The 11,950-nt window shown below is 50.3% G+C and overlaps 1 protein-coding gene across 1 annotated transcript; it reads right to left on the bottom strand.

Moving 5' to 3' along the window:
* Nucleotides 1-327: 327 nt before the first annotated feature.
* LOC119397736 (uncharacterized) lies at nt 328-11,627 on the bottom strand. Its single transcript, XM_037665148.1, has 4 exons — nt 11,400-11,627; nt 10,683-10,721; nt 7,167-9,415; nt 328-472 (listed from the first exon to the last, which is right to left on the bottom strand). Exons 1-4 carry the CDS (start codon nt 11,625-11,627, stop codon nt 328-330), a joined length of 2,661 nt encoding a protein of 886 aa, XP_037521076.1.
* Nucleotides 11,628-11,950: the final 323 nt, after the last annotated feature.

The raw sequence follows: 11,950 nt of genomic DNA, 5'->3' as shown, positions 1-11,950 counted from the left end.
GCACAGTGCACCGTTCGAGTTTTCATTGAAGGGATCAAGCACCATATTCAGTTCGCCGTGTTGACCTCCTGCACTTATATGCTTATTTTGGGATGGGACTTTCTTTCTGATGCTGCCGCTTCCATCTCTTGTCGACAACGCCTCGTACATATGCAAGAGACTGATGCTACCGACGCGGAAGATTGGTCACGCCATCGCCTACGAACAGTCAAAGATTCCGTGGTGCCACCCGGCCACGAACATGTTCTTACGGTTGCTTCAGACTTCATTGACCACGGTGACGTTCTAGTCGCTCCATCAGCCCGTTATATATCCAAAGGAATTGCACTAGCATCGAGTCTTGTTCGCTTCACCAATGGCACCGCCTTCCTCGCTGTACTCAATGTCACAAATGAGCCGATTCTGCTTCCTGAAGGCGCTGTTGTAGTTTGCGGCGTGGACACACAACCTGTCTCTGTAGTGGCTGCGAATACTAGTGGGGCGGAACCACGCTCACCAACGGATGCTACTCTTGCTACGACTCTCGCCAATTCAATAAGCACGGATTTGACTCAGCCGCAAGCTGACGAACTACTGGCGTTGTTGTCGAAGCATATCTCTTCCTTCGACGTACACTCCCCTATTCTAGGGCAGAAATCGGCGGCAGCCCATCGTATACACACCGATGGAACTTCTATTGTCCGCCGCCGACCCTACCGTGTCTCTTCTAGCGAACGCGAGATCATCGACAAGCACGTTGCCGATATGCTCAAGCAAAATATCATCCGCCCCTCCGCAAGCCCTTGGTCGTCACCTGTCGTTCTTGTGCGCAAGAAAGACGGCTCGGTGCGATTCTGCGTTGACTACCGTGCCTTGAACAAAATAACCAGCAAAGATGTATATCCCCTGCCTCGCATTGATGATGCTTTAGATTCCTTGCAAGGAGCGGAATATTTTTCCAGCCTTGACCTACGCTCGGGTTACTGGCAAATTCCCATGCACGAGGACGACAAGGAAAAAAACTGCCTTTGCCACACCCGACGCACTTTACGAATTCAACGTCATGCCTTTCGGCCTCTGCAATGCGCCAGCAACTTTTGAACGAATGATGGACACCGTACTGCGGGGCCTTAAGTGGAAGACGTGCTTATCTTACCTCGACGACATAGTGATATTTTCTTCCACATTCGAACAACACCTGCAGCGCCTAGACGAAGTTCTGGCGTGCCTCGCAGCTGCTGGTCTCCAGCTGAATACCAAAAAGTGCCGCTTTGCAAGCAAAAGTATTAAGGTATTGGGACACCTCGTCAGCAAAGACGGCATTCGGCCTGATCCCGACAAGATTGCCGCTGTTCTTCGCTTCCCGACGCCTCATCGCTCCAAAGAGCTCCGCAGCTTTCTTGGCCTCGCCTCTTACTTCCGGCGCTTTATACGCGACTTCGCCACCATTGCCGCACCGCTTCACCAACTCCTTTCTTCGGGAACGTCATACGTATGGTCGGACGAGTGCCAAATGGCTTTTGACACCTTGAAAGGTGCTCTCACGTCAGAGCCAGTGCTTTGTCGCTTCGATGACACTGCACCCACTCTCCTCCATACTGACGCCAGCGGTCATGGACTCGGCGCTGTTCTATTGCAACGACATGAGCGTTCTGGCGAACGCGTGGTCGCATACGCAAGTCGTACCCTCACATCAGCCGAGAGAAACTACACCATCACTGAGCAGGAGTGTCTCGCCGTTGTCTGGGCCATTCAGAAATTTCGACCTTACCTCCACGGCCGCCACTTTACCGTCGTGACTGACCACCATGCTTTGTGCTGGTTGTCGACGTTAAAGAATTTGTCTGGACGTCTCGGTCGCTGGATACTTCGTCTTCAAGAATACGACTTCGACGTTACGTACAAATCTGGCAAGAAACACAATGATGCAGATGCCCTTAGCCGTTGTCCATTACCTCCGTCGTCAAACATACCCGGCCTGTCGTCATCCGTGAGCGACCCAGTCAACGCGTCTTCGTCAGTCCATTCGCTCGCCGCTCTGAACGTGCTTCCTTCTTTCCGCAACGAGACGTTCGCGTCTCGTCAACGCAGCGACGCTTACTGCCACTCCATTATGCAACGCCTTCACGGCTCGTCTCGTCCTCCCAACGCCCGCGCCCGTCGCCAGTTGCAGAACTTCAAGATGGAAAACTCAATCCTCTACCGCTTTGTATTCCATCCTGAAGGACAGCGTTGGGTTCCCGTCGCTCCTCGTTCACTCAGAGCACAGATATTAGAAGCATTTCACGACGACCCCAAGGCTGGCCATCTCGGCTTTCACAAAACATATGAACGAATTCGCAGTCGTTTCGCCTGGCCTGGACTCTCCACCTGCGTAGCACGATATGTTGCTTCATGCTCGCTCTGCCAGCGCCGCAAACGACCCACTTCATCTCCGGCCGGACTCCTACAACCTCTTCCATGTCCTGACGCTCCATTTGAAGTCATTGGCATCGACCTCTACGGACCACTGCCCATATCAGCCACCGGCAAGCGATGGATCGTCACTGCAGTCGACCACTTGACAAGGTACGCTGAAACAGCTGCCCTCCCTTCAGGATCAGCGGAGGACATCGCCACTTTCTTCCTGGAAGCTATCTTTTTGCGACATGGCGCGCCGCGCGTCCTTTTGAGTGACCGCGGCAAGGCGTTTCTCTCGAAACTACTCGAAGACGTTCTCGACGCATGTAACACCATCCATAAGACGACTTCCAGCTACCATCCCCAGACTAATGGCCTCACAGAGCGCTTTCATCGAACTCTGTCGGATATGATCTCCATGTATATTAATGCCGACCACACCAACTGGGATACCATCCTGCCATTCGTGACCTTTGCGTACAATACCGCAACGCAGCGCACCACGGGCTATTCACCCTTCTTTCTTGTTCATGGCCGTCAACCGACATCTCCCCTCGACGTCTCCTTTTTTGATGTCCCCGTGGACTCGTCGGCGTCATCGAGTGCGCACTTAATCTCTCGCCTGGCCACTTGTCGCCACCATGCCCGCCTCAATACCGAGGCAAGTCAACAGGAGCGCAAGACCCGCTACGATGACGTTCGCCGCATCGTTCAGTTCAATCCCGGAGACGAAGTATTGCTGTGGACCCCAACGCGAGTTCCTGGCCTATGTGATAAGTTTCAGTCACGTTTTATTGGCCCCTACGCTGTTGTCGAGCAAACTTCTCCCGTGAACTATCGGGTAACTCCCGTTATCATGCCTTCCGATGGTCGTTGCCGTGGCACGGAGGTTGTTCACGTGTCACGCTTAAAACCATTCCTACGACGTACGGCATCGCCATAAACAGCGGCCAGGTTGGCCGCTTCCGCGCGAGGGAGAAATTAGTGTGAGCACAATATTCACAGCATTCGTCCTTCATCTTCTTCACCTGTATATAATCATCATCACTGGGAGCGTCTTCCTCGTTCGTAGAATTGGTCAGGCGGCCCTGCTGAATAAAAGGCGTCGAGTCCTCGACATTGCTGCCGTCTTTCAATATATATATATATATATATATATATATATATATATATATATATATATATATACAGTTAAAAAAACCAAGCACGTAGAAAAAATTGTTCTCAAAAACACTGACGTTTCGGCCGCGGGACCGGCTTTCGTCGGAGTGATGCAAACATGCGACGTTAACGCAATATAAAATGAGCAGTGACGTATCATAGCGCTGTTAATGTCTGACAAGCGGTGTTAAAAGCACGTGGGGAAACGGTGCGCGTGATAGGACAAGCAAAACGAGAATACACGCGTGCGAGTAAAAAGAGTAAAAAATGATTAACAATGAGTAAAAAATGATGAAGCCACATAACGTGTGTGTCACCGGCACAAACATCAGTAACACGTCATAGGTACAACTGCGAGCAAGTTATCGGTAAACATAAATGCGGGCGTAACATCTTGTCACGATCCGACAACAAAGCTGAAACAGGTACTAATCTATCTGCGTGAAAGCATAGCGATAATAGTAGCGGGCGTAGTCAAGAGTGTTTAGGAAACTTAATGGGTAAAAATGAAAGTTCGTCAGCGCTTTCATTCATACCACAAGGGACGGCTTTCAACATATAGATTAAATACAATTCTCCAAGCTCTCCAAGCTCTGAGCGCGTCCTGCAGGACGTAAATAAAGTTTTTCCAATCCAAATCTCCAAGCTCTCTTTCGTGGTGGGAACGGAAACCAGATTGAAGGATTGTAGCTGTAATATTGTCAAATGAGTGGCCCGGAATGTGCACGTGTTTTGATAGCGGAAGGTTAGGAATGGTGGCAGCATGACACTTGTGGTTGCTGAACCGATATGTGAAGGGCGTTTCGGTTTGTCCAATGTACTGTAATTTGCAGACGGAACATTCGAGCAAATAGATGCAATTTTAAGTGTCACAAGTAAAATTTCCGTTACGTTTATAAAAGAACTCAGAAGCAGTGCTTTTAGCAATGTGTGACGTCCTGATATGCGCGCAAACCTTGCATCGTGGTTTTTTGCAAGGTCGACAACCGACATTATCGGGAACCCTTGTTTTAGATGAAGTTAGGATGTCATGCAGATTGCGAGACCGTCTGAAGACTACCCGAGGTGGCAATGGAAAGATTGCTTTAAGATGAGCACTATGCGCTAGTATGATGAAATTTTTTTTTTCAGAATTGAGGAAACCCTTGGCGCCGATGCTGAGTGTGTTAGAACTAGATTAATTTGTGCCTGAACGGATGGTTGGTTTTTAGCGCTGAACAAATCCTTGGGATTCAGCGCATCGGCTCTTTTGACGGCATGCATCCTCAACAATGCGGGGTGGGTATTTCTGCTGGATCAAAGATTCGCGGAGTTGTACGCAGTTTGCATAAATGTCTGACGGCTCAGATCAAATTCTCTTCAAGCGGAGCGCCTGACTGTAAGGTATACTGGTTTTCCAATGTTTTACATGTGAACTTTTAAAGTGAAGATAACGGTGCCTGTCTGTAGGTTTCCTGTAAAGCCTAGTGGTTAGTTTGTTGTCAGATATGCAAACTGTGACATCCAGAAAGTTAATGGTAGAACGAGAGTATTCATGCGAAAACGAAATAGATTGGTGAACCGTGTCGAAATCAGCTATAAAGGACAAAAGTTCATTTTCACCATGGGGCCAGATAAAAAAATGACATCTACAAATCACTTATAATAAAGAGGCTTTGACGCGCGATTTCTTATAAAGTCGTTTTCCAGAACAGGCATGAGAAGGCTAGCATAATTAAGTACAATGCGAGTGCCCATTGATGTTCCACTTACTTGAAGATAGTGGGAGCTATCAAATTCAAAATTATTAAGCTGTAAGATTAATTTCAATAAGGTGGTTAATGTATCGCTTCCAATGGGCTTTTCATCAGACAATTCTTCGTACGCTTGAAAGACTGTCTGGATACCATCGCTATGGGGTATATTGGTATACAGTGAAACCACATCTAATGTTACGAGCAAGGAATGACCTGGTATGACGAGTTCATCAATGTCCAACAAAAATGATTTGTGCCTTTGAGATAGGACGAGAATTTACATGGAAGGCTACTGATTTTTACATCAACGTAGCGGGAAAGTTGCTCCGTAGCAGTGCCAATGCCCGGAACAATGGGGCATCCAGGACAGTTTTCTTTATGTATTTTGGGCAGCAAGTAGAACCTGCCAGGGACGGGACTGAGCGGGACGAGGGAGCGTACTGCCTTGTCGCCTAATTGATTAGCTTTTACGAGATCGTTGACGGTATCTTGAACAACTGCTTTAATCTCTTCAGGGGGATCATAGCCTAGATGCTTATAAAAAATGGATTGTTAAGCTGTCTATGGGCTTTGCTTATATAATCCGTTTTATTCATAATAACAACGGCACCACCTTTGTCGGCTGGTTTATCACGATATCACTCTTGTTTTTCGTAGGCTTTAAGCACGTCGGGCTGGACGGCTTCAATATACATGTCTAGATATTTGTCACGTTAGGCCGGAGGGGTCCAACGGTTGTTGGTAAACACAACTGGCTGCATATCGCTAGTGGGCGGATGGTCATGGAAATATTCGGACGGATGGTACTGGAAAAATTCTCTAAATCCTTAGCCAATTGAAAGTCGTCATATCCACCAGTTGCAGGACAAAAGGTGAGGCCCCGTGACAACAAGCGGAGTTGGTGGTGGTGAAACTTTATTGCCCAAAAAGGGGTCCTGAAGGACACTCGGCTAGGTGCCAGGTGCAGAGGGCATCTCCCACGTTGGGACAGAGAGCCCGAAGCTCTCCGCCGCCTCGCGGGCCTCCTGGACAGCCTGAAGTTGATCTTCTAGTGAAGCACTTTTCAGCACTTTGTCCCACTTTTCCTTGTTCTTCGCGTAAGTGTGACTCGATGCACAACCACATAGCATATGGTTCAAGTCTACACGTTCACGACACTGTTCACATACATGTTGTCCGTCGTAGTCTGGGTCGATATGCTTCATTCGCCAGGGGTTGGGGTATGAGTTAGTCTGGAGCAAGCGTAACGTTACCGACTGGCTGCGCGTTAATTTCTTATTCGGGAGGGGAAACTCTCGCCGGCCTAGATAAAAGTGTTTAGTGATCTCGTTATAAGTGTATAGTTGATCCCTGTACTCAATATGGAGTGTATCGGGGGAAACCGGAGTGACGCGGTCGATGAGTCCTCGCGCCGCCTCGTGTGCGGTCTCGTTGAGATTCCGCAGGCCGCCCCCTAAGCTGCCCATGTGTGCCGGAAACCATACGATGGAGTGATCGGTGATTTTGTGTCCGCCTAATATTCGTAGCGTCGTCTTATTTATCCCGCCCTTTGCGAAAGCTCGAGTGGCTGCTCTAGAGTCGCTATATACTGTTGTGAAGCTCGAGTCTGTGAGAGCTAGTGCTATCGCTGCTTGTTCGGCTACCTCCGGCCTCTTGGTGTAAAGAGTTAGTGAGTTACGCGTTCGTCCGTGTCCGTCAATTACTACTACCGAGTAGGCGTGTTTTCCCGGTATGTGCGCTGCATCCACGAAAGCTGTCTGGTCAGGAAACCTCGCTGCGTCTGCCGCGAGGGCTCTGGCGCGGGCCAGTCTTCTTCCGTGATTGTGGATCGGGTGTACGTTTCTCGGGAAGGGGAGCACTGTAACTGATTCGAAAATGGTTTTAGGTAACTGCTGGACGTTGTCCCTTTCCACAATAGTGTTCAGGCCAAGCTTGACGAGAATATCTCTGCCCGCTTTGGTGCTTGATAAGCGTGCGATCTGTGCCGTGTGCTGAGCCTCGATTATTTCGGTAAGGGGATTGTGCACTCCTAGCTGTAAGAGGAGAGCAGTGGAGGCATTATCCGGGAGCCCCAACGCTGTCTTGAAAGCGCGTCGTATGTGCACTTCGAGCCTTCGCCGTTCCGCTTTTTTCCAGTTCAGCATGGCAGCCACGTATGTGATGTGACAGAGTACAAAAGCGTGGACCATTCTGATGGCGTTGTCCTCGCCCAGTCCTCTGTGCCTGTTCATGATGCGCCGAAACATTCGGAGCGCGTTCCCAATCTTGAACGTGATGCTTTCCAGCATCACCAAGTTGGAGCCGTTACTTTGGATGATAAGTCCGAGGATTCGTATTTTGTCGACCGTAGGTATGCGTTTGCCGTCCGAGTCGTGTAACTCTATGCATGGAGGGATGGGTCTGCGCCAGTCTTTTGACGGGCGCCCTCGTCTGGGAGGGTGGTAGATAAGCAGCTCGGATTTTCTGGAAGAGCAGCGAAGTCCCATAGGAGTGAGATGGGCTTCGGTGACTGAGATGGCTTCTTGCATGCGGGCTTCCAATTCCGCATCGCTGCCACCGGTGCTCCAAATGGTGACATCGTCTGCGTAGATGGTATGCTCCACATCTGCTATTTCACCCAGTGCGCGAGAGAGCTTTGCCATAGCCAGATTGAATAAGAATGGCGAAAGTACTGAACCTTGCGGTGTTCCCTTATCGCCCAGGTCAAAGCTCTGCGAGACGTGCTCGCCTATCCGCAGAGTGGCCGTTCGATCTTCCAGAAAAGCGTTGACGTACTGATAGAAGCGTGTTCCAAGATTGTGTTCAGATATGGCTGTCAGAATGGCTTGATGTCGGATGTTGTCAAAAGCTTGCTCCACGTCGAGTCCCAGCAGCGCCTTTGTGTCTCGTGTGGGGCGATCCAGCAAACTTTTCTTTATTCGTAGCATGGCATCTTGCGTTGATAGACCCGGCCTATAGCCGATCATAGTGTAGGGAAAGTACTGCTTTTCTTCTACGTGTTCCGACAGGCGGTTCAGAATGACATGTTCGGCTAGCTTTCCTATGCAGGACGTTAGTGAGATCGGCCTCAGGTTTGATAGCCCCAGCGGCTTGCCGGGTTTCGGGATGAGGACCGTGTTTGCATGCTTCCATTCTCCAGGCAGACGGCCGGTTTTCCAGGCTTCGTTAATTTGTTGAGTTAAGAAGGTGACCGAATTGTCGTCTAAATTTCGGAGAGCCCGATTGGTGACACCGTCGGGGCCGGCTGCAGAGTTACTGTTGAGTTCGTGAATTGCGAAGCGTACTTCGCTTTCTGTGTAGTCCGCATCTAGCTCCGAGTTTGGGGCACCGTCATAGATGTTCCTTTGTGAGATACTGGGTTGTCCCGATTTAAGCGGTAGGTACCGTTTGGCAAGGTCTTGAACAAGTTCTTCGGCAGTACTGCGTTGCGTCGCGCAGTGTACTAACTTGCTGAGCCTGGTCCGTTGCATAGATTTGGACTTGGTGCCATTTTCGTCGAGGAGGTGTTTTATGAGCCTCCACCCGCTCCCTTTGCGCATTTGCCCGTTGAGGGTGTTACAGACTTCGTCCCACTGCTGTCGGGAAAGAACCACGCAGTATTCTTCAATGGTCCTGTTGAGTTCAGCGAGCTTCTTTCGCAGTCTTCGGTTAAAACGTTGGCCCTTCCATCTGGCTAGTATGGAGTGTTTGGCTTCGAGAAGGTTCGCTAGCCGACTGTCCATTCTCTCCACCTTAACGTCCGTGGTAATCGTTCGTTCCGAGGCTGCGATGTCGGCTTTGAGCTGTTCGGTCCAGCTTGCTATCGTGTGCTTTGTGTTTGCTCCTGATGAGTTTGATGGCTGCGTCCGTATTTTACGAAATTTGTCCCAATCAATTAGTTTGTACTCCCTTTGCCTCCTTCCTGGGAGCTCTGCACTAATTCGGAGAATGTAGTGATCGCTGCCAAGGTCTATGCCCGAGTTGTACCAGCCACATTTCTCTATGCCCCGGACGAAAGTAAGGTCCGGTGTGGTGTCTCGGCATGTGGAAGTGCCACATCTAGTTGGAATTTCCGGGTCTGTGATGAGAGTGAGGTCGAGATCGGAGGCTGTCATATGAAGACGCTCTCCCTTGCTGGAGGGATACGCGTAGCCCCATGCCTGGTGTGGGGCGTTAAAATCACCCCCTACAATTAGAGGACTATCTTTAGCGATGTTCGCGATTTTGCCCAGTATGCCTCTGAACCCTTGCCTCGTGTCCTTAGGGCTGCTGTACAAATTAGTGAGAAAGATGTTTTGCTTGTTCCCTACGTGGTCGTTCGGTATGATCTCGATCGTAAGGTGTTCGAGATAGCAGGCTGTGTGGCGGATTTCATGACGAATGTACGGGATCTTCTTTCCAATCAGAATAGCGACGCCTCTGCCTTGCTCGTTTCTGTGGACTTCGGCCTTATAGCCCATAAGGGTCAGTTCGGTTGTGATTATTTCTTGTAGCAAAATTACGTGTGGTTTCTCGGTTTCCGATTTTACCATCTGCAGGAGGACCGCCTTTTTTGAGGCGATCCCCCTGCAGTTCCATTGCCAGATGCGGAGATTACGTGTCCTATTTGTCGCTGCCATGTTGACCATCATAGCACCCTTCGCTTGCAGTGAAAGCATCGTGCAGAGGGCCGTGCACACCAATGTGCTGTGAACTCATCCTCTCCATGGCCGGTACTACCGTATTGTTTAGATACACTTCCATTTTCTGTACACGCGTGTTAAACATGTCCATTTTCTCGTTCATGCGCATCATGCTCTCGTTCATTAACCTCATATTCTCGCTCATCACGTCCATGGCGTCCTTAACGTCAGATCGCACAGCCATTCGCGGTTGCGTTACAGCTCGCTTCTTAGGAGCCGGGGATTCTTCGCGTTGTTCGCCCTGTCTCGCAATATCAACTGGTTGAGGAGTTTCGATATCAGTTGGTGGTTCGGGAGTGCGTGTTGGTCTACTGCTGTTTGCTTTACGTGCTTCGGATAATTCTAGGATTAGCTTATTATAAGCGGCTTTTAGCTCTCTTAACTCCTGTTCTAACATAGCTATCCGTTCTTTATCTGTGTTGCAGGACTCACTTTTTTCCTTCGGCGTGGTCATCGTAGCGCCTCTGACTTTGTCCGCCCACGTGCCGTCGCCTCCGCTGTTCTTTCTCGCGAAACGCACCCGTGACCCTGAGCGACTCCTGCTAGTGGTCGATGTCCTCGCTGGTGTGCGGCTCCGCGATCGAGAGCGGGAGTGGCTGCGTGTCGACGTCTTTGACGTAGATCGGCCTCGTTCCGTCTGTTGCTTGTCTTCTTCGGCCAGCTGTGCCTGATCTTGTTGCTCCAATCGCGCTCGTAGTCGTCGTGCTCGCACTACGTATGGGGTGAGATAACGTTTCGTACACACCTTGTCCGCCGTTGCATGCAAACCTCCGCACAGCTTGCACTGCGGATTGCACACGTGGGATGAGGTTGGGTTAGAAATTCCACAGCCCCGGCATTGGGTGTAGCCCGGGTCGGGGCAAACGTCCGCACGATGGCCGAGTTTGCCGCATACGTAGCATATGTCCACTTGCCTGCGATATAAGTAGCAGGGTACCAGAGTGGGTCCGTATCTGACGAAGTTCGGAACGCGAAGTCCATCAAACACAACGATCACTGAGCCTGAGTTCTTGATTCTCTTCGCCGCCAGTGCCGTGGGGTTGCGGTCGTTCACGATGTTCCTTTCAATCGTCCGATGATCGTCAGCAGCGTCGATGTGTCTAATTACCCCTTTGCAGGTGTCACTTGGGGCAGCTTCATAAGCGCTTACTTCGTACTGTTTGCCGGCAATTTGGATAGCCCCGACATCCGCGTACTTGTCTGCATTTTCTCTAAACGGCGTGCTCGCCACCATGATATTCTGCATGATGTTGGGACAAATAATGTCCTCCGTGGTCTGATCTGGACGAAGATTTGCTGCTGTCACAAGAGCTTTGCTCACTAAAATAGGTCCGACCTTTTGTAAGTTCAAGCCACCCTTTGGGCGAAACACTATCTTTATGTTGTCTTGGGGTAGGGGTGGCATGCGTGAGGCTCTGATCACCCGATTCATAATGTTAGGAGGCGTTCGAGAGGAGCTCACCTGCCCGCCGCTTGGATGGTTTTCTTGCTGTGAAGGCTGCACAGCTGTTTCGGCGCGTTCCTTCTTCTTCGTTTTCCGGCTGGTCACCACTTTCCAACCCGTCTTGTCCGCTGCGAAACCCGCGTCTTCATATGCTGCGTCCTCTTGTTCATTAGGTGTGGCTGAAGTACTCGGCGTTGCTTCTAGATCCTCCGCAGAGCTTTCCATTTCTTCGGTAGTAGCCGCCATTCTCGCTTCGCGTCTGCGCGAATGGCGCGTTGGCGCCTCGCCGAGCTATAGGCCAACTGGGGGTGAGGCCTAGCTTGCCGCCAACGTGACGCGAACACAAAAGTCCGGATAAAATGCGTAAATGTCCACCCACCGGGATAAATTTGGTGTCCGGATGACCTTCGCAACTTCAAACGCTTGCTCGCACACTTTTTAGAGCGATCAAAGAGGAATAACTAACCACAATCATTTGAAATGCGGTAGACAGTTAGCGACGTGGTTGGTCGTATCGGCGTGTCGCAGCGTCTCCACAAGCGGAGTTCGTCCTCATTTAGGCTTACATG

This window comes from Rhipicephalus sanguineus, chromosome 6 (genome assembly GCF_013339695.2).
Source record: "Rhipicephalus sanguineus isolate Rsan-2018 chromosome 6, BIME_Rsan_1.4, whole genome shotgun sequence".
Classification (NCBI taxonomy): domain Eukaryota; kingdom Metazoa; phylum Arthropoda; class Arachnida; order Ixodida; family Ixodidae; genus Rhipicephalus; species Rhipicephalus sanguineus.
This window is presented reverse-complemented; position numbering and strand designations above follow the sequence as displayed.

Coding starts and splice junctions, on each gene's coding strand:
- LOC119397736 (XM_037665148.1), bottom strand. CDS start 11,627: ATGGCGGCTACTACCGAAGAAATGGAAAGCTCTGCGGAGGATCTAGAA. Junction 10,722..11,399: donor ACCATCCAAGCGGCGGGCAG/GTGAGCTCCTCT, acceptor TGCAATCCGCAG/TGCAAGCTGTGCGGAGGTTT. Junction 473..7,166: donor GAAAGGGACAACGTCCAGCA/GTTACCTAAAAC, acceptor CCGCCCCACTAG/TATTCGCAGCCACTACAGAG.